Source organism: Chinchilla lanigera, unplaced genomic scaffold, assembly GCF_000276665.1.
Source record: "Chinchilla lanigera isolate Chin_1 unplaced genomic scaffold, ChiLan1.0 scaffold00012, whole genome shotgun sequence".
NCBI lineage: Eukaryota > Metazoa > Chordata > Mammalia > Rodentia > Chinchillidae > Chinchilla > Chinchilla lanigera.
This window is the reverse complement of record NW_004955413.1, coordinates 15,513,125-15,540,196: the sequence shown is the minus strand read 5'-3', so window position 1 is coordinate 15,540,196 and position 27,072 is coordinate 15,513,125. Positions and strand designations below refer to the sequence as shown.

General features: G+C 42.7%; 1 protein-coding gene across 1 annotated transcript in view; it reads right to left on the bottom strand.

Moving 5' to 3' along the window:
• Nucleotides 1-25,950, bottom strand: part of Aebp2 (AE binding protein 2) — a gene marked incomplete at its 5' end in the record, with an annotated part of 46,987 nt that extends 21,037 nt beyond the window's left edge. The window contains 3 exon segments of the mRNA XM_005379044.2: nt 2,521-2,707; nt 13,697-13,804; nt 25,743-25,950. Of these exon segments, the coding sequence (XP_005379101.2) occupies nt 2,521-2,707; nt 13,697-13,804; nt 25,743-25,950 (503 nt within the window).
• Nucleotides 25,951-27,072: the final 1,122 nt, after the last annotated feature.

Sequence of the window (27,072 nt, the reverse complement as noted above, 5' to 3'; positions counted from 1 at the left end):
AGGTAAGTGATACGAAGCCATGTGGTTTGCAGCTACCAGACTACTCCAACAGTGGCTCCCCACAGGAAGGCTTGGACTGCCTGACGCTGAGGGAGTACTCTACCCCTCAGCGGAACAGCTACGCTCATGGGGTCTCACCCACATCCCTCTGCCCTGACACCCCACCCTGTCACTGCTTCAGTGAGCACCGGAGAGACACCGCGGCTGAAGGAACACATACATCAGCAGGCACAGACTCCCCTTCTAAGTAAGAACTGGGTATTGACCTGCACCTATGTTCTCGAGTCGTGTCAGCACTGCCAAGTGAACGTGAACAGATAAGCCAAGCTAAATTACTGCGCATACACTGAAGCCAAAGCTCTAATAGCTTCAACGACAGAGGTGAGAGCTCTGCCATTGGTTTTCAGTCCTGTAATACACACTGAGCAACCTTCCTATGTACAAGTGCAAGCTACTCAAACTGACACTCCTGTAAAATGACCAGCACATTAGCTTTTTTTTTTTGGTTTTTCTCTGGTACCAGGAACCGAACTCACCACCTTGCGCTTGACAGGCAGGCGCTTTTGCCGCTGAGCTAAATCCCCAGCCCCCACATTAGCTTTTATAAACAAGGTCAAAAGGGAAATAGATTCTAAACCTCACTCAACAGCCAACTGGGATGAAAAGGAAACATGTCTTTCTGTCCATCCTAAGAAATGTGACATTTCAGGAAAGTTTATTTTTCACTTGCAGTTTGTTCATTTGTCCACACTAGCTCTGCGGTATCTAAAACATAAATGAGACCAGCTTTGTACCCTGGATTAGCATCCGGATTCTCATCTACACTCCAATCAAATCCCAAGAGAAGAGGTTATGGTGCTGTTACGGCGTTTATCTACATCGTCCCCCCAAAGCCTCACGCAGTCATAGGTGGGGCTTTTGGAGGGTGGCTGGATCTAGGGTGTGTGGTGCTGGATCATATATGATGGTGGAGCTGGGCATGGGGCTGCACACCTATAATCCCATAATCCCAGCACACAGAAGGCTGAGGCAGGAGGATCGCCATGAGTTCGAGGCTAGTTTGGGCTATACAGTGAGCTTAGTATTAAGTCCTTGTCTCAAAACAAACACAAAAAAACAAAAACAGGTGTGATCTGGCGTTGAATCACAGTGCAATACTAGGATGAAGGCTGCCCCGCCCTGCGTGTAAGTGCTACTTGCCCTAAGATTAGGACGCCTGCACATATGAAAAAAGACAGGGTCACTTCTTGTTCCCTGTAGCTTGCTGCTTGGCTTCTTTGCTACTTCACTCCTTTGCTGCCTTCTGCCTGCCACGAGCTCTTTCTCCTTGCCAGGCCCCTCTGCCCTGCCTCCCTGCCTTGGAGCAGCCAACTACAGACTGAAACCTCCACAAACTGAGCTGCAATAATCTTTCCTCCTTTAGAAGGGAAAAGTAAAATCAAAATGGGAAAAGAAGGAAAACACGGAAACAAAGCTTTGTAAGTGGGTAGAGGAGAAAGGGCCGAAGGGAGGGTAGGAGAATGGGGAAAAAACAGAAACAAGTTGAATCACGTACAAGTACAAATTCTCTATGATGAATGTGGTCATTATGTGTATCTAAAATGTACCAATAAAACCTAATGTCTTATTTTGTTTTTGGTCTTTTTGAGACAGGGTCTCGCTATGCAGTTCAGGCTGGCCTTGAGCTCACTTTGTAGCCCAGGCTGGTCTCGAACTCTCAACAATCCTCCTGCCTCAGCCTCCTGAGTGCTGGGATTACAGGCGTGCGCCACCATGCCTGGCAAATCTAATGCAAATAAATTGGCCTTTCCTCCTTTAAGTTTGGTGTTGGGCATTTCGTCTCAGCAAGGAGAACAGTAACTAAGGCAGGTGTGATCCATTTCTTTCCAGCTGACCTTTAGAGAAGACTCTTTCCTGCTAACTTCATTCACGTTCCTTTCCTGAGGGTATACAGTATTAGTGGATGACACAGAGAACCAGGTAAATGCTAGGCTATGAGGTTAAAAAGTTAATTCCTGCTCCCAATATTTGCAAGCTCTACTGTCTAGTTATTCTCTGTCCTAAACATCAAGACTGTACCTCATGACCTAGTAAACAGGCCCAGACCCATGTACTATGTGTTACAAGTGACTGTGGCTACTGATTCTCAGGCTCCATTAAAACCCTTTATCACACGTGTATGTTACACTTTAGTCCATCAGTTATTTAACTTTCACTTGAAATTTCCCTTTAACATGCTCAGATTTCCCAAAATATTCCGACAAACGCCAACACTGCTGTGTTTCAAATTTCCTTGGCTTAGAACTTTGGTAGCCCCTCAAATCTAATTCTACAGAGTTTAAGATCACATACAACTCCCTTAGCTTCTATAAACACATCAATGAGTGTTCACAGTGACAAGTACCTGTTGATGACTTTGAATGCAAACAGATAAGCCAAATTGAAGAACAGTAAAAACTGGATTTGCCTGAAAGCCAAGACATAAAAACCTAATTCAGATTTTCCAAATGCAACACTTACGTAATGAGCGTCGTCTTTTGTTCTTTAACTTCCTCCTTTTGTTCATCCCAGCTTTCGAAGGAGATTCTTCTTTGGCCTTTGGCTGGCTCGAAACCTTTGAGGAGTTCTGCTGACTGAAGTGCGTGGGTACGTGGCGGGCTAGCCCTCCCTGAGATGCAAAGCTGGCGTTGCAGCCACCAACAACACACTACATGACAGTGAGGGAGAGAGCAAAAGGGCGTCAGGGGTAAGGCGCAAGCAGGACTCGGGTGAGTATTCAGTACTTTCAAACATAAAATCAGTAGTGCAACAGAACCAATTCTGTACAGTAAATGTTGAGGGACTTCTTTCAGAAAAGCAGTTCACTTTATAAATAAATTGAGTTGTCCAAAGTAACACGTTTGCCAGTGGTACAACTGGAAAATAAAACTCAAGTTTCATTACTCACCAGTTAACTACTTTTTCCACTATATACAAGGACAAAAATAGGGGGACTTTCTTACCAGAAAGATTGGGTTTTCAATTAAGCACTCCTGTAATCAGAGCAGTACAGTTTTGACAACCTATTACTTGGCAGGGTATGGTGGAACACGCCTGTAATCCCAGCACTCGGGAAACTGAGGCAGGGGAACTGCTACAAGTTTGAGAGTAGCCTGGGCTACAAAGTGAGCTCAAGGCCAGCCTGAACTGCATAGCAAGACCCTGTCTCAAACAGAACCCCCGCCACAAAAAAAAATATCCTACCACTTGGCTTCCTAGATTTTACAAATATTTTTACCCTAAGAAATACATATTGCTATTTCAAAACCTTTAGCAGCCTCCCCATCCTTCTACACTATTTCAATAGGTAAGAAGGAAGGATTTTCTCATGAATTTGTTAAACTACTATAGAAGATGTGCTCAGTACTGGCCGTGTGCGCGGCATGGGGACTGAACTGCCCCGGGCCCCTGCACACTGAGGTGTATCCCCAGCACTTTTTATTTTGTGCTTTAAGACAGGGGCTTGCTAAACTGCACAGGTGGGACTTGAACTTATGATTGTCCTGTCCTGCTTCAACCTCCAAGGGTGCTAGGGTTACAGGTGTGCACCACCACGCTCAGCCCCAGCGCTGGTTTTCTGCAGCCTGCTATAAATTCCATTAAACACTGTCTCATTAACCATTTGTACTTCCAAGGCTGAAGACCTCAAACGGTTAGCTAAGGCCAGTGGTGCACACCTGTGAATCCAGGCTCCTCTGAAGACCAAGGCAGGAGGAGCACAAGTTCAGGCCCAGCCTGGGTACTTTTAGTGAGACCCTGTATCAAAACAAGAAAATGAAAAGGCTAGAGATATAGTTCAGACAGGCAAGAGGCCTGGGTTCAGTCCCGACTACTGCACACAAGGGGGTGTGGTCAAGTACTCAATCTGGATGACCCACTATTCCAACAGCAAATGTAGAACATTCAGGTACCATGAAAACACTACAGAAATCAGCTACTGTCCAATACCTGATTTCTAGTCAGTGGTGTACATCTCTAATAGATGACTCTGCACAATCAAAACATTTCCCAAAATGATCCCCAAGCAGCAAAATCCACAGGTATTGACTTTTGTATTAGTAATTCAGCTTGTGACTTAGAAGCCAAAATCCAAGTACGTCAGGTGTGGTATTCAACACCCAACATACCTGGCACATTAGTCCCATGTAGTTCAACCTGTATTTCCATTTGTCTATAGAGGGGACTGAACCCAGGACCTCCGCACTGAGCTCCACTGGCAACCTTCTCTTTTATTTTGAGACTGCCTCACTGAGGTGCTAAACTGAGATGCCTGGACTTGAACTTGAAACCCTCCTGCCTCAGTCTGCCAGAGTGCTGGGGACACGGGCAAGAACGACCGTGCCGGCTAGAACAATGCTTTCTAAGGCTGCCGCCTTCTGTAGATTACCATGCTGCGGGAAAACCATACTGTCTGCTACAGAAGCCTACCCAAGTACTGCCGTTTAACACTTTATGGCCAGGATAACTGAGAAACTGAATTTTTAAATTTTACTTCATTTAATTTGTCGCAGTACTTACTCAAGTAAAACTTACATAATGTTTAATTCTGAAGTGCATTATTTTGCAACAGACCTATAACAACATGATGCCAAAGAACACCAGGCCCGTGGGACTCATAGTACTGACTTACAGACACAGTAATGAGGACAGTGCGGCAGTCACCAAAGGACAGGCGTCCGTCAATGAAACAGAGCAGGAAGGTCAAAAAATGTACCACACGACAGTAACTGGCTGGGATTTTTTTCTGCAGTCTGTTTGCAGCACTGGGATTAAATCAGGGCGCACTGAGCTACACATCCATCTACGGAACAGGCTCACACAGTCTTGTATTATTATTTGGATTCTTTGTTTGTTCTGTGCTGGTAATTAAATCCAGGCAAGCACTTTACCTCTGAGTTACAGTGCCAGCCCAAACATACTATACACATTACAAAAGTAAAATTTTTCTAACCTTGCAAGGGTTAATTCCAGTCAGTGTGAAAAAGCTTAACCCCAAGTAACTAATAAAAGCCAAAATCACCTGTAACCCCAGCTACTTGGGACACTGAGGCAAGAAGATCACAGGTTAGAGGCCAGCCCTGGGCCTTTTAGAAGACCCTGTTCCTCTGTGAGATCACTGAAAAAGACCATCCCTTACTGCTTTTGCCAAAACTCAGTCACATCTGCCAGACATGGCGACATACACCTGTAATCAGCTACACGGACAAACAAACTTCTTAAATCTAAAAGAGTCTGCCTGGTTGGTGTGGTGCACACCTAGAATCCTGGCACTCAGGAGTCTGAGGCAGGGGGAGGACTGTGAATTCAAGTCCATCTTGGGTACACAGTGGGTTCAAGGCCAACGCACATCACATAAGCAAGACCTTGTCTCAACAAACAGCAACAGCCAGCCGTGGCAGTGCACACCGGTAATCCCAGCACTCGGGAAGCTGAGGCAGGAGAGTTGTTGCGAGTTTTGAGGCCAGCATGGGCTACATGGAAATGGATGGAAAGCCAACCCTGATGGACTGCTTGGCAAGAGCTTCTCTCCTCCCCACTGCCAAAAAAGTCATCAAAAACCCCTCCCCCAAAAAACTTGTAATCATCTTAGCAACAGTAATAGTTCTGCCTTTTCCTGTGTGCTAGGGCCCCACTCATGCTAGGCAGGCGCTCGTGACTCTGAGGCAGGAGCCAGCAGCGGGCACCAGCACTGCTCTGATAGGGACAGCAGCTACGTGAGTCCGAACTGCCGGACACCATGGGCCACACCGACAGCAGATTCAAGCAGGGAGTCCGCAGCCAACCCGAGCCACGCAGCCAACCCGAGCCACGCAGCCAACCCGAGCCACGCAGCCAACCCGAGCCAAGTGATCTCATCTGCAATGGCACCAACTGTCACTGGCGCCTTGACATGACACAAAAACGCACAACTGGAACCTGAGCTGACTCGCTACTAAGGCAGCCTCAGCTGAGGGACATAATACACACACAGTAAACGCTATATACTCTTCAAAAACAGTAGTGCTAGCGTCAACTAGTGGTGCGGCGGGCCTCAGAGCTGAGCCGGGAAACTTCTCCTTAACTCCTGGAAAGATGGGGCAAGCCAAGGTACCATGAAAACTGTATGTGGTAAATCAGGCAAATAAACAACATAAATTGGTAAATAAACAACATGAAATGACATCCAAGATAGAAATGAACTAGACTACACATATGTGCAAAATGATCCCACACATTTCTTTAAGGTATATAAACTCATGTCAGTAACTAAGGCATACAATACTGAACAACAGCTCTCCATAGACAGATTATAGCTACTTTTCTTATGATTTTAATATCAATTTTTAGTAAGTGTTACTTTTACAACACAGCTACATCTATGTGACAGGGTGGAGGAAGAACAGCAAGAGCCGGCCAGAGGTTAAGGAAAAGGCTCCCGGCTCAACTCCGAGGCACGAGGCCCGCCACACCACCCAACACCTTCCTTCCCCCTTCCTTCAACCTCAGGTGTTTTCAGTAAAGACCATGCACATTTTTCAGACTTCCTCAGCAAGACTTTATCATTTATCTCATACACAAAGCACCCAACAACGCAGCAACTATACAATTTTCTAAGATAGGAGGAAAACAATGCTTTCAGGAAAGCTCCAGGTGTATCATAAACCTAACAGCAAAGAAACACAAGAAAAAGTTCTCAGATGAATCACAGTAGGAGCCTAACCAACGTAAGAACAGATAGTAAATCAAGGACAAAACACAATACACTTACTGCACTGGAAGTGTCCTGCAGTGTAAGTTACTGAGAGGCACAATACAGTAAGCAGTCAAGGACACAGACCCACACACAGTACTCCTCTGAAAGCCTGAACTTGTTACTGGCTGTCAATGACTATTAAAAAAAATAACAAGAACTTTTCCTGTCTCAGTTTCCACATCTTCAAAATGAAAGCAACAATTATTAACTCGAAGAATGTAAGGGTTAGTTCAGTCAGAATAGGTAACGTAACATGCAAGGTACAAGGAACGCCATCCAGCCCTGACTACTGACCATCATCGTCTTTATTCCCAATTCATTTTTTTAAAGAGGAAGAAGAAAAAACAATAAAAACAATGATACAGAATTTAACACAATAGGGCCGGAGATACAGCTCAGCAGCACAGCGCCTGCCTGGCAAGCAGAAGGTCGTGAGTTCCATTCCCAGCATAAAAAAAAAAAAAATTAACACAGTAGGAATTTTTTTTAACAAGTTACTAGGAAATTAACAATAGTTATTATACTGCATACTGTTATCTTCAAAGTAGTTGCTTACAAGATATAGGCATGCAAAACTGATCGAACATAAGCACTAACTGTTCCTTTCAAGGAACTAACAGAAATTAGTACTATAGTTATCTCAGGTATCTTGTCTATGTTTTTTTTTTTTCCTTCCCTCATCTCAGTTGTTCTTTCGTTTGAATAGTTCCTTTCCCTTTCACAATATCTACTGTGCACTCTGGATCTTACTTATTCAGTTTCTTATAGTAGGAAGACAATACAATGTTTACACAGGAGTCTGATTTATTTCACTTATGAGTATGGTCTCTGCTTGCATCCACTGACCTATAAAATCCTCGAGTTTATCTTTCTTTATAGCTGAGTAGAATTCCACTGTATAAAAATACTACATCTTTTTTATCCACTCCTCGATTGATGGGCATTTGGATTGTTTCTAAGATTTAGCTATGACAAACTGAGCTGCTATAAACATGTATCACTGTGGTACGATGTTTTCAGTTCTTCTGGAAAAATACCCAGGAGGGGAATAGTTGGTTCAAATGGGACCTCCAATCCTAGTTTTTTTGAGGAACCTCCACATTCATTTCCACAGTACTTGCACCAGTCTACACTCCCACCAACAGTGGAGAAGGGTTCCTTTTTCCCCCACAGCCCCGCCAGCATTTGTTACTGGTTGATTTTTTTGATGATAGCCATTTTTTCTGAGGTGAAATGGAATCTCAGTATTGTTTTAATTGGCATTTCTCAAATGACCAATGATACTGAACATTTTTTCATATATTTATTTACCATTTATATTTCTTCATCTGAGAAGTGTGTATTCATCTCAGATGCCTATTTTTGGATTGGGTCTTTGAATCTCAGGGGCCTGATTTTTTTTAAATTCTTTATATGTTCTAGACAGAAGTTCTTTGAGGGACAGTTGGCTAAAATTTCTTCCCATTCTGTAGGCTTTGTTTTCACTGTTGATTATTTCTTTTGATGTGCAAAAAGCTTTTTAGTGAGATGAGATTCTAGTTGTGGATTCTTTGAAGTACTTCCCCCACATCACTTGACTCACTACACAATTCTAGACGGCTCAAGCTCCCTAGTCAGAAATACTGGACCTCAGCAGGACCTGGGGGAAGACAATTCCGTCTGAGCTACCTGGCAGGCTGAGGCAGAAAGATTTCAAACTAGACGCCACATCAGGCAACTCAGCAAGACCCTGTCTCAAAACACAAAGTGCTGGGATGCAGCTCTGTGGCAGAGTGCTTATCTAGCACACCTGGTCCTGGGTTCAATCCCTAGTATCACAAAGACAGGTATTTAAAATTGCCACCATAGGGGCTGGGGATTTAGCTCAGCGGCAAAAGCGCCTGCCTGGCAAGCGCAAGGTCATGAGTTCGGTTCCTGGTACCGGAGAATAACCAAAATAAATAAATAAATAAATAAAATTGCCACCATAAAGTATCACATATAAGAAACTACATTCTACTCCCTAAATAGTGTACTCCCTTTTTTTATGCTTTCTTTTCTCTCTTGAAAGCACATGTACTTTCTGTGGTTGGACAGAAATACTGATTGCATGACCGTGTAAATGTTAAATTGCACTGTGTGTGCATTGCACTGCAAGTGTGTGTGTGTGTGTGTGTGTGTGTGTGTGTGTACACACATATAACACTCCACAAGATAAAGCACTATTAGAAAAGAGAGAAAGGATAACCAAAGACAGTGTCCGACAAGGGAGTTACACTTAAAACAGATGAAGAATTTCTATGACTCAATAATTTTTTTAAAAATCCAATTAAAAAACAGCCAGAATAGAGCCAGGCATGGTGGCGCACTCCTGTAATCCCAGCACTCAAGAGGCTGAGGCAGGAGGATCCTTGAAAATTCAAGACCAGCCTGGGCTACAAAGTGAGCTCAAGGTCAGCCTGAACTGCATAGAGAGACTCTGTCTTAAAAAGACCAAAAAAAAAAAGCCAGATTTAAATAGGCCTTTTCCTTAAAGAAGAATATTCAGGTAACTATAGCACATAAACATGTACTCAACTAAAAAAAATAAAGTACTCAACTGAGGTAGAAGGATCACTGCAAGTTCAAGACCAGCCTGGGCTAGATAGTGAATTCAAGGTCAGCCTGGACTACACAGCAGGACCTTGCCTCAAAAAAAGCACAAAAAGAAAATCACAGAATTGAATTCAATATTACTCATCGGAGAAATAAAAATCATATCCACAGTGAGACATCACTGCTCATCAGCCACAATGGCCAAAATTAAAAGGGCTGCTAATACAATGACGTGTTGTCATACAGCCAAGGACAAACACACAGGAGCACTGCCAGGACAGACTGGGGGACGTTCACTGTGATTAATCGCAGCCAAAGCCTGGAAGCAATGCAAACCACCACCAACAAAAAGACCAACTGTGGCTTACCCTCACTATGGAACACTGCATAGCAACACAGAAAGAGACTGTGCACAGACCTACCTGGATTCATCTAATAACTAATAATTTACCGAGTAAAAAAAAGCCTGACGCAGTTCACACAACTAAGGGAAAATGACAGAAATCAGAGTAAGATGGGGGGGAAAGTATGGAGGGCAGGAAAGAGATATTAGAAAATCTTGCTTTAGTGAAAATATTTTTTCAGTATATTCTTTCAATCTTCATATAAAGTAAATCATTAAATTCCTAAACATGTACATGTACTTTTTAGACACTTTACGTAGTGTCCAAAATAAAAGGTCAATTCAAACATCACCTCATCACTTCTTGTGTACACCTTTACTGCTTACTAAACCCCAGTAATATGGACAATACTAAACCCCAGTAATATGCACAACATACTAATCAATTAAAATACTGAAATTAATAGCAATTTCTGTGATTCACAAAACAATACATTAACACATTTCCCTTAGAACTTTCTTGTTATTTCTGTTTACTGATTTTTGGTTTTTTTAAAAACAGTACTAAAGCACTCGGGACCTTCCCACTGAGCTAAGCCACCAGCCACTTGTTAAAAGGGCTCTTTACTGGTGACCACTGGAGATCAGTCTGCCCTCGGAAGCGGAGCTCAGCCCCACCCTACCAGTTAGTCCAACAGGAGTGAGAGGGCCCGGGGCATACTGTGCCTTCTCCCTCTGGCCAGACCGTCATCTCCATGGAGGGGCCCTGGGTAATCATGACTATGGAGGAACAAGAAAACAGCCTGTTGCCAGACACAGATGCAAGTCTCTCGGTCCTTCTTTTCAATCCTGGCCTTCCTTCCAACCATCATACCTCAGTGACAGGAGTCACTGGTGAGGAGGTAATATGCTATTTTAGACAACCCTTAGGCTGTAACTACTTGTTAGATCCTTCTTGCGTATCTCTGTCTTCCTGAGAAACCACTTTGAAGATACCACCACGTATTACAGCAGCCATTGGTATTTTCCTACAAATCTACCCATAACTCTATAATGTTTATATTGTTCCTATCCTGTTTCATAAATGGATGCATGTCTATCATTATGTGTTTCCTACAACAACCATTGAGAATAGTTAATGATTATTCAATAGGTCACTCATGTATAGCTCTATTTATTTTCTTTAGAAGCCACTTTGAAGATACCAAAGTATAGTACAACAACCATTGATAATCTCTTACCACTTTTGTAACTCACTATTATCTATTTGTTTTCCTGAGAAAGTGTCTTGTAGATAACAATATGTAAAACAATAGCCACTGATAATTTCCTACCACTCTGTAATTTGGTAAGCCCCCCCCCATTATTGTGTTATCCCTCTTTTACTCTTTAAAATTTAAAAAAAAAAAAAGTGCTCTTTATTTTGAGATAGGATACTGCGAGGCTGCTAAGTTACTACCCATACTTATTTCTCAGCCTCCCCAAATGCTGGAGTTAGAGGTATTACGCACCAGCATGCCCCGCTTTAGAATGTTTTTGATTGTTTGTTTCTTTGTTTTTCTTCCGGTACCAGGAATCGAACTCAGGACACTGTGCTTGCCAGGCAGGCGCTGTGCCACTGAGCAAAATCCCCAGTCCCTAGAATCTTTTTTGGAGCCAGGTGCAGTGGTAGACATCTGTAATCAGATACTCACTATAAATTTTAAAAGGGCTAGAGATACGGACCAGTGGTTAGAACTCATGGGCAAGACCTGGGTCAAATTCCCAGGACTACCAAAAGAGTAAAAGAAAAAAAGGAAGAAAACCCTTTTATTTTTCTGAGAGAAGGTCTTGCTAGGTAGATCAGGCTGGCCTCGAGCGCCCAGTGATCCCCCTGCCTCAGCCTGCCAAGTACTGGGACTACAGGCGTGTGTCACCACCCCAGCACATATTTTTCTTTAAAGGTAAGATTCCTGCTGGACAAAGTGGCACACACCTGTAATCCTAGCACTGCTGAGATGAGGAAGCAGTACAAGTGTGAGCCAAACACAGTCTAGACAATTAATGAGACCCTGCCTCAAGAGAAAGGGCTTAGGCTGAAGCTCAGAGCAAAGACCCTGGGTTTAACGCTCAGCAGCAAAAAAAAAAAAAAAAACCTTCTTTCCTTCTCCATGGGAATCTTCTGCTTCTAAGAGGGGCTGGGGAAAAAAACCATTTGAACAGGGTTTGAAGTCAGTCTAAACATCATAATGAACTAGCCATAGTAGGCTGCCTTATAAATTATGGAAATACACACCAGAATGTAAATTACTCTTTTATGGTACCAAAAATAGTGTATTTATTGAACACACAGTGCAGGACAACTCTCCAGGTCGGCAGTATTACCGGCCGTGTGTGGGTGCCTTGTTTGTGTGTGTAGCACAGCGTATCAAGTCCAGGCCCTCACAGGCGCTACGTAAGCCTGCTCCCACTGAGCTACAGCCCCGGCCCTGCAGCTCCATCTGAGGTAGGAAGCTGAGGAGGTAATTCCTCTGCCAGGTGCAGTCCTGCACGCCTGGAATCCCAGCACTCAGAAGGCTGAGACAAGAGAATCAGGGCAAATTCAAGACCAGCCTGCAGGCAGGAGTGGTGGCAAATGCCTGTAATCCCAGCATTTGGGAGGCTGAAGCAGGATGATCAGTAGTTCGAGCCCAGCCTGTGCAGCTCAGTGAGATCCCTGTCTCAAAATATTTTTAAAAGCGAGCAGGGAGGAGAGATTCTACACAGCTCAGTGGGAAGCCCAGGCAGAGACTGAGGCAGGAAGACCACAGACTTGAAGCCAGTGTGGGCGACACAGCAAGTTCAAGGCTGGCATGGAGCACATAGCAAGACTGCCTCAGAAACACCAATGGAACAAAACAAAGCAAAACCAAGGTCCCAGCCCCACAATGTCAGATGCTCATAATGGGAGAAACTCGGCAGAGGGTCACAGACACTGTCACCTTTGTGAGATATCTACGTGTTTCACTCTGTTCTAGGGAGCGGTGGCGCCGTCTGCAACGCAGCATTTGGCCGACTGTAGAGAACAACCACATGTTCAAGCCCAGTCTGGGGAACATGGCAACACGTCATCTCCAAAAAGAAAGGGGGAAAAGTCCCTTAAAACGTATTTTATTAAAAAAAACACCGAGTACAGTTCACTGCATGCACCTCTCACTGCAGAGAAAAAGCAGAGGAACCAACAGCAGTAGTTGTGCGGGTGGGAAGCCGGGTGCAGGAAGGAGAAAGCGCGAGGGCTCTAACCCGAAGACAGCCTCGGCCCCACCGCCCTGCGCTGCAGACTGCTGTCATTTTCTGAACTTGCTACAGTTGCCCTTTCAAAAACATTAAGTGAGCTCCAAAAGCAACTCCACAAGAATTACCTCATTCTCCCATGAAACCCAAGGGAAGCTTCTGGCGCAGCACTTACATTCCAGTAGGTATTACGGCTTTAGCAACTATTAAACTTCAAATACAAACTTTTAATCTGTGCATGCCTTCCACAATCAGAAACCAAAATATTGTGTTTAATTTTTAATGTAGATGGAAAACACGATTTTTACAGAAACGTGCTCTTTATTCCCAGAACACATCTATTCCACAAAATGATTTATAACCAAGCTCGGCAGCATGACCCCTAAACTGAGTGAAATCAAATCTCTCAATGTTCTACAATTTCTTCATTTCATAGAATGCTGTGATGTCAGCTAATAATGCTGAAACCTGACAGTGAGGAGGCATAACCAGGCCACAAGCTTCAGCAGGAAACGGACAGCCGTGCCTTCAAGTCACAATCTGCCCACCTCCAGGTCTGAAGACCCTCACTTAACAGCACACTTGTTTCTGTTCACCAAGCTGAAAAAAAAATGGATTAAATCACCTCCATCTATTTCTGAAGTGCAAGCACCTACAGAGCAGTGTCAGAATAGTTCTTTTAGAAATCTTTAGAAAGACAAAACCAACAAGTTCTCCTAAGTGGAGCTTTGAGAACAAGCCCCCCGAACACCTACCTTGAAAGGTTTGTCCCCACTGTGCGTCAGCATGTGCCTCTGTAACCAACTCTGGCTGGTGGAGGGAGTGTTATACACTTTACAGCCTTTCCACAAGCAAACAAACACCTGTTAAAAGAAGAGCCATCATTTCCATCACTGATCTCAACACAGTTCCATTCCTGCTAGGTCCAAATAAATATGCTCTAAGTCTTCAACTAATAAAACGCCATGTAATATATGTACGCACCAATCAATGTTTTAACACATTCAGCATTCTAAACTTTCCCCTATGAGGCACATTTTCTCTTTCGTTTTTCTTATTTTGGGGGACAGGTCTTGCTGTGTAATTCAGCCTGGCCTCAAACTCCAGCAATCCTCCTGCCTCGGCTCAGTGCTAGGATCACAGGCGTGGGCCACACACCCAGTAATGAGCAACAGGTTTAACTCTACTCCCCTGAGGCTGCTGCCCTCTCTCTGAATCACCAGCTGGCACTGCAGTCGTGAAGGGCCCAGCCAATGGGAAGGAAATACACATGCAACATTAACACTGCATCTCTAGGAACTAGGACAACAGGCCATTATGGACAATTTTATTTATGACGTAAGGGAAATCTACTAACAGTAAATTTCAATAAAGTAGGAAGGCATAAAGAAACAATGAAAATTTTAAATGGTCAACACCATCCCGTGCACTGTAGCAACGCTGCTGTGTACAACACAAGCAGATCACAGCCACATGGAGACTTGGATTTAATGGTACACAGTTCCGGTTTACTCTGCGGAGCTACCTTACCTGGCACTCTGATTTTTTTTTTTTTCTCTTTTGGAGGGGCAGAAAGCAACAAATTCATATATATTTGTAAGTCTTAGATCCTGAGAAAGGTTTACTGTGCGTTATTTGAACCCCATCAAGTATCTGTTTAGTAACGGTGTTTTTACTCCTTACTCTCCGTCTTGTGAAGGGTAGATATGAAAGATAACACGTCTTTTACTCTTTGTTATTTGGGGGTTTTTTTTGTTGTTTTGTTTTTGAGGCAGGGTCTTGCTATGTTACACAGGCTGGCTTTGAACTCACTACATAGCCCGGGTTGGTCTCAAACTCATGGCGATCCTCCTGCTGCAGCCTCTCGAGTGCTGGGATTACAGGCTTGCACCATCATGCCCAGTGGACTCTTTGCTGTTTGAAAAGACAAATAGTTCTTTTTTCCTACAGTCTAGACCAACACCCTGGGACCTAATGTTTTGTGTAACCCTTCATCACCAGTAGATTGGCTTTTGTGACCCAAATCAACGTGTTACCACATTGTCTGTACCTGTGGTGGTTCTCAAGCAGAAATGTTACAATTTGGGGTATTCTTTTTTTTTTGTCTTTTTGAGACAGGGTCTCACTATGCAGTTCAGACTGGCCTTGAGTTCACTTTGCACCCAGGCTGGTCTTGAACTCGCAACAATCCTCCTGCCTCAGCCTCCCAAGTGTTGGGATTACAGACGTGCGCCATCACACCTGGCAATGTGGGGTATTCTTAACAAAATGAAAAAAGAAGGTCAACAATGTTAAACTAACAGACACTGATTGTTTTCAACTTGAAAGAGATGAGTAAAAATTAAATCAATTATGATTTTTCTATTCATGACTTCTCATATAATTCAAGCTAATATTATCTATTCTTATACCACTTCTTCCAACAAGAATTATTTCCAAATTTTTTAATCATGGAGCAACTCTTAGTACAAGGTATTGAATTAATATAGTAGCAAAGCAAAAGGCACAAGCCCTCCTATTATAACAGAGCTACATGCTTAGGATCAGAGTACTGAGTATTATTGTTTTTCTATATTCGTTTTGTTTCAAACAGGGTCTTACTATATGTAGTTCAGACTGGCCTCGAACTCGCACCGATCTTCCCACCTCGGCCCTAGTGCTGGGATTGTAGGCATGCATCACCACACCTGGCAAATTATAAATTTGGAAAGAACCAACACTAACACTGTACTCTTTATAATTTTCCTATTGGTGAGATCATCAATTTCCTCACTGGTGATATGACCCTCCAACTTAACACTGAAAACTGCTTCCTAACCACTGCAACCACCTCCGTGAAAGAAATACTTGTAGGCTGCGTTTTCGGATGCTAAGAACAACTACAGAGAGAATCATCTGTCTGCGATAGGAGTACTACAGGGTATTACGTACCGAGCCCAGGAAGATACACACAAACTGAAGAAACAGACATTAAGAGCCGCAATGTGGTTCAGAGTCCCTGCCTATCAATTTTTTTCTTTTTTTTCTTTTTTCTTTGCCTTTTTGAGACAGGGTCTCGCCATGCAGTTCAGGCTGGCCTTGAGCTCGCTTTGTAGCCCAGGCTGGTCTCGAACTCATGGCGATCCTCCTGTTGCAGCCTCCCAAGTGCTGGGATTACAGGGGTGCGCCACCATGCCCTTGCCTATCAATTCTGATGTTCCTGAGCTCAAACCTCAGCATGATCAGAAAGCGGGGGGGAAAAAAATGTATTTTAAAACATTCCAGTCTGAAATAAAAAATTTTAAGGCTGTGGGGGGAAAAAAAACCTATGCATGAATGGATAAGGTCAATTTTTACCTGAAAACAAAAATATTTCATCATAGGTCTGGGTAAGACCACTACTGACATCTGACACGCTGTTTAATTGTGTTACTGCTACATTTAAAACTAAATCTAGGAAAAGAAACAAACATTACAGGCTGTGTTGATTAATTCAGTAGTCTGATAATGACATGTAGATGATACTACACCTAACTATTTCTTGATTCAAAAAATAACAGATTCAGTTAATTTTAAATTTTCAATTCAAGTAATAAACACAAAGTAGGAGCTGGTTTAAAATTCTCTCACCAGTCATCCACATAAACAAAAGAAATGCCTTAAAATACGTATTTGGAGACAGGATTGCACATGATTTCTACAATAGTGAAGAATTCTACTATTGTACCACTTGCGTGATCTCTGCTCTCATTTCTCTCAAACCAAAAAGAAAATAGGGGGGACTCTGAAAGTCTAGTCTCTAAGGCAGGAGGGCTGAGCCTGAGGCCAGCACAGTGAGACAGTGTCAAAAGAGAGGAAGAGGAGGGAAGGGAGACAGGGAGGAGAGATGGGGAGGAGGAAGAGGACCAGGCAAGGCAGGGGAAGACGAGGACGAGACGGGGAGCGGGAGGGACTCAGCTGCTTCCAGATGGACACCACCTCTATCTCAAACACCCGAGCGGTCACTGCACAGGCAAGGAACAACGATCTCCGCCTTCTGACTCCCCCTAGGAGCAGAGATGACCACAGCGGCGAAGGCTGGCCCTCTAAGGCCATCAGCCCCAGACTTCACCAGTGAGCAGATACAGCCCAGACTCCAGATGAAATAATGTCTAGAAACATTATTAAAGCAATACCTTCCATCAAGTGGAAACCTGTAACCATTTTATGGAAAATAAAGTAAGCATAAAGAGACTACATTTAACTGTGTTTAGTTACAATCTGGGTGAAATATTTGGGGGGGCTACATTTCCAGAAGATTACTAAGTCTTAAGTCCACAGAAATAGTCTGGATACACAAAAACATTAAAACCACGAGACTCACTAAACCCTTCCGATCCTTTGATAAAAAGACCATTATCTGACAAAAGGACTTTTGTCAAACCTGAGATTCTGGAAGAGCAAGGCCAGAGTGTCACTAAGAAATGGAGCCCAGGCTGGCCTGGGACACATGGCCTTCCTGCCTCAGCCTCCCATGTGCTGGGATTACAGGAGTGTACCACCACACCCAGATATCACCAAGAACTTTTCAGATGCAGAAAAAACACTTATATATCCTGTATTTAAAAAATATTCCCACAGTAAAAATTAACCTGGATGTATGATGTAGCAGGAGCAGGGCAAGACCCCATTCACTCATCTTTCGTACTGTTAAACTTGAACTGAAGTAAAAATATTACACTGAAAACCAAATACCATAGGATTCAGGTTCAATCCAAATGTATGGAAGGAATGTGGTTAAAGAATATAATCTGAAAACACAGGGACTATAATCTGTCATGCTTCACTCGTTTAGAATGAATTAAGGTCTGGTTATTTTAATTAGAATATTAAGACACAAAGGTCCATGGTCGAGTGTCTCATGATACAGAGATATTTAGGTTACATTAGGGTAACAAATAAAAAGAAAATTACTTCAATTCTATTAGCTCTTTCATTCACAGATATTTCATCCTGGAAGGCCAACTACTCTAAGTTTCTATCTCCCTTTCATCAAAAAAATGCTATGAGTACCTACTTGGTAACTCCAAAACCACTACAGAAATGTAAGATAATATGCTCTCCCAGAAAAACTACTCAACATAAAAAGAGCTTTTACATTAAACACTGGAGTACATCTCAAAAAAACTGCACCAGAGTTTTCTCCCAGACTACCCATGAAAAACACAACAAAAACAAAAGCCACACAACCACCAGAAAATATTTCTGAACTATCAAAGAACCTTCAGCTCTGCAATGACCTGAGCCGCAGATACAGGGTCTGACGTCCTGCTGAGCACACTAAGAAACGACTCACGAATTCTGCAGGGATGGCCAGCTGTGCACGCAGGAATCTCCAGCAGGGAGATCTCCAGAACACGCACACGAGAAGGTGGCTGCTCACAAACCCGGGATCTACACGGCCTCACTACTAGCATCCCGGAGAAACGCGAAGCGCACGAAGCACTGACTTGAAGGTAGGTCTGCCGATCCCTCTAAGCCTGCAGGAGGGTGCAACTAAATGTGCCTGCTGCTCACTGAAATGCAGACCTCATGCATGAAGGCGTACGTCCCATTTTTCTGTAAATAAACCAAAAACGCACTCCAAAAGAATGCAACATAATCTGAGAAAAATATAAGTACCTATAATGAAATTCTTCCGTTCTAAATGCAGAGCAGATAAGCATTATTAATTTACACGCCAAAATAAATAAAGGTCTAATTATACTGAGTAATTAGATTCTTTGGGCAATAAAATGACAAAAGGATTTTACATAAAGAGAATACTATCAAATTTGGAGGATTTCATAGTATTCTCAAAGCTCTACTATTCCTAAGGAAAAATCAACCAGCTCATTGTTTTACAAAATGTAAACATACAAAAGAAAATTCCAATGTTTCTTTTAGATCCAATTACTGCCACAGTTTGGTCTTTCAAAATGCTACGCTGCTGAATACAATATTCAAACATTAACATTTTCAGCAGTGTGTGGTGACACACACTTGTAATCCCAGAACTCAGGCGGCTGAGACAGGAGGATCACGGGTTTGAGGCCAGCCTGGATTACACAGTAAGTTTAAACCCAGCCTGAAATAGGGAGCAAGACCCTGTCCCCCCAAAAAAGAAGGAAGAAAGACAATTCAGTTTGTTTTTTTCCCCCCACAGTTTCAATTTCTGTGGGGCTGGGTATATGGCTCAGCGGCACAAGCACCTGCCTGGCAAGCACAAGGTCCTGAGTTTGATTCCCGGTACCATTAACATTTTCAGTTTCTCCAGCTGAAACACTTGGCTAGCTTGCAACTCAGTTAGTAGAGCACTTGCTAGCATGCGCTCAACCCCCAGCACAGAGAGCAGAGAAGCAGCAGCAGGGTGGGCCATGGCATCCGGCCAGCAAGCACAGTGTCCTGGGTTTGATCCCCAGCACAGCAACAACAAAAACAATACATCACAACACAAATATTTAGTAAGAGCTGAGTGTGATGGCATGGATGCTGTACCAGGAGTGTGAGAAGGAGGCTGGCTTGGGTACACAGTGAGTTCAAAGCCAGCCTGGGCTCCACAATGAAGCCCTGCCTCAAAGAAATAAATAAATCATTCTAATTATAATAAAGTTATTCCTCATTTCTTACAAAAGATACACACACTTTCCTACTGTGTTAGGCTATCCCAGGCAGGTCATGTAAGGTCAAAACGAACAGGCTAGGGAGGCAGGTGAGAGCCAAAGAGCACTTGCTTCACAAGTACACAATAGGAGCCAAAAAAATACCGTATCAACGAACACATACAAAAGTAAACTTAACAAACACAAAACCTACCACAAGAAAACTGATTTCTTTCTGGTAGTTGTCGGGTTTGTTTTTATTGGGGTCATCTGTCTGCCTTCAGGAAGGCATGCCTGTCTGTTTTTAAACTCAGCATATGCCAAGCAGGTTGGTGCACATCTGTAATCCTAGCACTTAGGAAGCTGAGACAGGAGGATCACAAGTTCAAGGCAAGTCTGGGCTACATAGTAAGTACAAGGCCAGCCTGAGAGTGAAACTGTCTCAAAAAAAACAAAAACAAAAACAAAAAGACTCAGCATTTTAAATCCATTGACGCTAACTTGCAGTGGCTTTCAAACAGAAAGCACACTGACAGCCATCGTTAACACAAACGCACACACATCTTTCCCACACACTTGCCATCAAATGACTGTTTTTAATTCAGCTTGAGAATAATTTGTTAGACCTTGTCATGTATCAAAGGTGGGTGAATACTGGAGTCCACACTAAAAATTAATCATTTAAACTGGGCATAGTGGCGCACAGCTATAATCCCAGCACTCCGGAGGCTGAGGGAGTAGGCTCACTGTGAGTTCAAAGCCAGCCTGCACTATATACTGAGAACCTGCACTCCCCCACAAAAGTTAAAGCATCAAACTATAAATGTACTTTTAAAAAATTTATGAGCCTGCTTTGTACAATTAAAACTCAAGCTGAGGCCAGCCTGGACTACACAGTGAGTTCAAGACCACCCTGAGCTACATAGCAAGACCCTGTCTTTAAAAAACCCAAACCAAGTTGAGATAGGAAGACCACAAGTTTCAGCCCACCAGGGCATTTGTGTCATTTGTAAGACGCTGTTTCCGCAAAAAAAAAGGAAAAAAAAAAAAAAAAAGCTGAAAATGTAGCTCATTGTAAAGGATTCTTTTTAAGCTCAATAGCACAAGAAAAAAGAATTGGTTCTGGAGGTTTTTAAAGTAGTATTTCTCCTTCCCCTTGTTTCTTTGTTTTTTTTTGAGACAGAGTCTTTCTACAGAGTTCATACGATCTTCCAACTAAAATTCTTTCTGCCTCAGCCTCCCAAGTACTGGGATTATAGTGTGCTCCACCACACCTAGCCTCGCAATTGTTTTTAATGTGAGAAATAATTAAAATAAAAACAAGATATAATGACTAGAAGTGGTGGCACAAGCCTATAACCCCAGCACTGGCAAGGCTGAGGCAGGAGGATCAAGTTCAAGGCCACAAAGTGAGTTCAAGACCGGCCTGAACTCCATGGTGAAACCCTGTCTCAGGTACCAAAAAAAAAAAAAGAAAAAAGAAAAACAGGAACAAGATATTAATGGGCCTTACAGTGAATCATATGAGTCCTTTAAATTCCCATACACAGGCTGAAATATCCATGGTTTCTTTTTAAGTAATTTAAAGACCAAAACAGAAATCAGATCACAGAAGAGGGAAATGGATCTTTTCCAAATGTGAAGGCAGCCGGACATGCAGGTGCACACCTGTAATCCCAGCAATGGGAAGCTGCAGCTGGAGCACTGCAGTTTGGAGGTCAGCCTGGGCTACATATGGGCATTCAAGGCCAGCCCTGAACTATGCAGTGAGACCCTACCTCAAAAAAAAGGAAAAAAAAAAAGTGAAGGGGACCAAGAGTTGGAGCGAGGGAGGAGCAGAAGGGTGGAGGAGAGGTTAAAAAAAAAAAAAGGACGCATTCCTTCCTGCCAGCTTGAACCACTACTGGTCCATACATGACTGTTTCATCAGGCAACTTTTTATTAATTATTAGCAAAAAGATCAATTAATGTGATTAGATCCGTTCATACCACCAGTGGTACAAGCTGCCAGACGGACAGTCATGCATGGAGCAGCACCGTTTCAAGCCAGTGGGAACGTTAACACGCTCCCATCAGAGCCACCTGGCACTGAGACAGGGCTCACAGCCCCACGTGAACGTGGTAAGAAGTGTTAAGTCACTGTACCAACTCCCCATGATGAATGTCACCACTGTGCACTGCAAACAGGTACTACTACTAAGAAATGTTTAAATGTTAAAAAAAACAATTAAGTTCCCTACATACCATGGCTTAGACATATATTAAGAAAATGCTGTGATGTGATATTTGATTACTAACACAGCTCAGAGTCCAGATTTGGGAGCCCAGCAATACATGGAAGGTCAGCACCAAAAATAAGATTCTATTATACTTAACGCCAAAGGCTGATTTTTGCATTGTTTTATTTGGTGTTACTAGGGACTGACTAGTTCCTGCTAGGTTGGCCAGGCTAGCAGCGAACGCACAACCCAGCAGGGTGCCCTCCACCCTACACACAGGATTACAGGCCCACCCTACCACACTCCGGCTGCGCTCAAGCGTTCACTCAGCATTCACTCACTGGTGAGCACAGTGTCGGGGCTGAACCCAAGGCTTTTATCCTGTGCCACACCTTCAGCCCCCTCCTTCTGAGACAGCATGTCCGAAAGTCACAAATATGCCTAGGCTGGGCAGAAACTTGTTATCATCCTGCCTCGAGTTATTCATGCTTTTTAATTGTAGAAAACGGTCTCAAAAAAAATTTTTAAAGTGCATTCATAAGTTGATGCTTAAAAGATTAATTTTTAAAGTAGACACTAATATCCACCCACCTCTGACCTAGACAAGGTCAGGAAATTCTAAACTGCACTTGACTTCAGCCTCCAAATACAAAACAAACAAACAAACAAAAAAAAATACAAAACAAATCCATATGGATACAGCAACATAAACAGCTGCCAGGAAGGGAATCCTAAGCTACTGAACGATGGCTTTGTTTTTCCCAGGGTAAGGATTACAATGGAGAGATAAACAGGAATATAGTACTTAGATCTTGCTAACTTGCTGCTCCAATAGAGTGGTCACCTTTTAATAATTAGAAACATAAGATCTTCTAAGGTTACAAATTTTTTCATCTGCTTTCTGTTCTGTGTTGACAGTTTTAGTACTTAGGATAGAAAGAGGAAAAAAGATCTTACAATAATTAGACCTTCAAGTTCGGAAGTTTTTTACTTACACAAGGTTAGTAGAAGAATCAGGTTCATAGAGAAATAAAGTAGAAGAGTGGTCAGCAGGGCAGGTGGGAGAAGACAATGAATTTGTTTAATGGGTACAGACTCCAGCTTGAGGTGGTGATTACAAAGTTCTGGGGGAGCTGGGGATTTAGCTCAGTGGCACAGCACCTGCTTGGCAAGCGCGAGGTTGTGAGTTCGATTCCCGGTACTGGGGAAAGGGGGAAAAAAAAAGTTCTGGGGATAGGCAATAAATATGGATGCACAATGTGTATGTTCTTAGAACTAGGCAGGTGTGGTGCACACACCTATAATCCCAGTACTCTGGGACGCTGAAGCAGGAAGGTCATAAATTTAAGCTCAGTCTGGGCAATTCAGAAAGACTTTGTCTCAAAAGTAAAAATTTGGGGGGCTGAGGATGTAGCTTAATGGTAGATCACTTGCCTACTATGTGCAAGGTCCTACGTTCAATCCCTAGCACCATGCAAAAAAAAAAAAAAAAAAAAACTAAAAATTTTAAGAAGTAGGGCATGGTGACACATACCTATAATCCCAGAACTAGGGCAGCTGCATCAGGTGCATCATGAGTTTAAGACCAGCTGGGGCTATATGAGTTCAAAGCCTGGCTGAACTACACATAAAAAGACCTGTCTCAAAAAAACAAAAGCAAAAAATAAATATAGCCTATCTACCAGGGACTGGTACATAGAAAAAAACTGATGCGCATTTTCTCCATTTCTTTGAGCCACTATACTGATACAGCAGTTTAGCAATTACCATCTTTTAAAGGTCAAGACTCCTTTCTTTGACCAAAAAAACATCAGTCCTTAAAATTTGAGACAGGGTCTCAGTATACAGTCCAGGCTGGCCTTGAACTCAGTATATAGCCTACACTAGCCTCAAACTCTTGGTGATCCTCCTGCCTCAGCCTCCCAGAGTGCTGGAATTACAGGTGTGCACCACCATGCCCAGCTAGATAGAGAATCTTACCATCTACAGTAAGGCAGTATTTTTTAATGAGGTCTCAAAAAATGACAATGGATTTTCATTTCAAAAAGATTAGACTTAGGAGCCAGGCATAGTGGCCCACGCTTGTAATCCCAGCTACTCTACAAGAGGTTTAAGGCCAGCCTGAACAACTTCGTGGGACCTTGTCTCAAGCTAGAACAGTGAGGTATAGCTCAGCGTACCCTGGATTCAATCCCCAATACACTCCCAACACATAATTGTGCACGCATTCATGTACACACACACAACTTAACCTTACAACAAAAATACCAGGATTTCATGACTGGCCCTGTAACGTCACTAAGGTCCGTTAACTGCAGTGATTACATGGTAAGTCTAATTGAGAGAAAACAGTCTATAACTGCATTTTTCCCTATAAATGTGCAAACACTAAAAACGTTCTCCTCAGGCTGTGTGCCAACTCAATTTGTAAGAGCCAAGACTTAGAAATGTGAAATTCTCCCACACCTACTTCGAGACACCCAATGATCTTTCTACATACTCATGATCCTATATTTAGTAATTAAGCCAAGTGACAAGAAAGTTGCTAAGTCAAGTGAAAAAAAGCGTATGTCATGATTCAGAAGTTATATACCAAGAGATGCTGAGCACTGGCTCACAAAAGCCAGATCTGCAGCAGCCAGAAAACCAACTTGCGGAGACAGTCGCTATGAAACAGCCCGGGGGCGGGGGCAGGGGGTTGTGGTGGAAAATGTACTAAAATGAGCACAGTCCATATGGAAGTACAACATCTGACCGTGTGGCCAGGCGTGGTGCTGCACACCTGCCATCTCAGGGCTCGGGAGGATGAGGCAAGAGGATCACTGTGAGTTTGAGGTGAGCCTGGGCTATACTGTGAGTTCAAGGTCAGCCTGATCTTGTCTCAAAAATAAAAACTGGTGACTCAGACATAATGAATTCATTAAGAACACAAATGTTTATGTCTCAAGTTTGGGTAAGCAAGACAGACAAGAGTATTTAAGAAAAAATTTTAAAGCTGATACCACCAATGAAAATGTTCAAGATGCTTACTTACACAGTTGTGTGTTTTTGCCTTATTTTGCACTGCTAGGGCTCAAACCCAGAGCCTCACGCATGCTATATCCTCAGCCCCAGTTGTATGTTTACAGAAGATCGATACTATAATCTAAAATATCAATACCGTCTTGGAAGCAGTTCAGTTACCCACTCAGTGACACTGTGATGATTTTAACCATTTTAGCATCAGTGTACTCTAACGGATGGCCGGCTGATGGCGCACAGTCTGATAAATTATCTGTACATACAGTAACAATGGCTGGAAACTGTACTAACTGTGGTAACTATTCAAGACAAACCTACATGAAGTTGAAAATAATTATAAATTAATATCTTGGCCCATTACACTTTGACTCACCTAATTTGCTGAGCTCTTTATTCACTACCCATTACATGAAATTACATGAACTAATAAAATTAAAGGGTACAGGTCAATACTGACGAGTCAGAACTTTTTATCTATATGAGCTCTGACAAGACCTGGGAAAGATGATCAATGCTCTCTCACAATTAGTGAGCTCAGGCTGTCATTTAGTAGTGCTGTACATACTAAAACTGGTACCAGCAGTCTCTTAAGTGTTTTAGTGATTTGGGAAAATCCAAGACTCTGTGACAAGGTGTGTCCAGGACATCTATGCTGTACGTTTTTAATTCAAAACATTACAACCTTGGAATATACTATATTCACTTATATTTTTAAAGAGGTAATTTCTTCAAAATAACAAATCTAAAAGCAAACAAAAAAACGAACACAACAGATCCTATTTTTGCTTAATTCTATCAAATAGGTACAGAATAAATTAAAAGGAAAAAAATCATCTGAGAAACCTATATAAGCCTATGTAAAAATAATTCCAAATTACTTTCAGAGGGGGAAAAGGCCTAACTAGCAATTATAAATAAATTAATGAAAACAGGGAATGAAAAAAAGAAATGACAAAACCAACCCCTCCTCGCTGACCATCTACATGTATGGAACGGATGTGATCTGCCAGATCTGGGCTAGAGTTGAAGCAAGCCTGGCACTGGTCCCAACAACAATTATAGGCAATATTTTTGCTTGAAGAAGTAGTGCTTCCTTGTCCATTCATCATGGCTGGAGTTGAACGCCCACTGGAAATTGTGCTGTCTACATCCATTATAGTACTGCTTATGCTACAAAAGAAGAAAAAAGGCTGTGTTATTCCTAGAAATTCACTAACATGAATATGATCTAAGAAATACTTAGTTAAGATTACCATGACATCCTGCCCTATACGGATAAAGCATACTAACCATATACTCTCTTAGAAAACAGCAATATTGCAAAACTTTGAAATTATTTAGTTGGCAATAAGGTGCAAACCAAGGCAGAAACAACAGTACCTGGAAACCAGACATGGGATAATTTAAGCAATTTCTGGCACAAAAGAACTGCCCACGGCCCAACAGTAGGGCCTACAGAAAGCAAACCCAACAAGCATCTCCCCGTTGATCACGTCCAATCTCACAGTGCTCAGACGCACAAGAAAGTAACACCTTCCAGCCATAAAGAATTCAGAATCAAAGCATTGTCTTCACAGTTCTACAAATCACTTGTTGACCTCAAATCTTTTCTTCTACTAATTTGAAGAGAGAATTGCTACTTCATTCTATTTCTTTTCATCTCAGGAAAAAAAAAAAAAAAAAAAAAAAAAATTTGCACTGTTTTCCCTTCTAAAAAAAAAAAAAAGCCAGGGACTGGGAGTGCAAACTCAGTACTAATGTGTTTACCTAGTATGTGTAAAGCCCCAGGGGCTCAATACCCCAGTACAGTCAGTCTTTGATTTTACCAAAACCCAAGTAAGTACTTTCTGGCCTTCACTGTTTCCCCACTGTACTGGGACTAGACCCCAGGGAGCACTACACATCCACAGCTTTTTTAGGGAGGCGGAGCGAGTCACAGTACGTTGCTAAATTAACCGGGCTGGCCTTGAACATTTGATCTTCCTATCTCAGCCTCTCAAGTAGCTGGGATTACAAGCATGCAGCACTACACCCAAGGTTTGGGGAGTTTTTCTTGCAGGGGGGTGGGTAACTTGGAATTGGACCCAATGGTGCTCAACCACTGAGCTATTTGCCCTCTTCTTTCTTACAATTATTTTGAGACAGAGTCTCACTAAAGAGCCAGTGGGACCCGAATTTATAATCCTCCTGCCTCAGCTTCCCTAAATGCTAGGATTATAGGTGTGCATCAGCAAACATGGCGGTGGGGGGGGGGGGTGCTCAGTGCCCAAGTTAGCCTCTATCAAACAATTT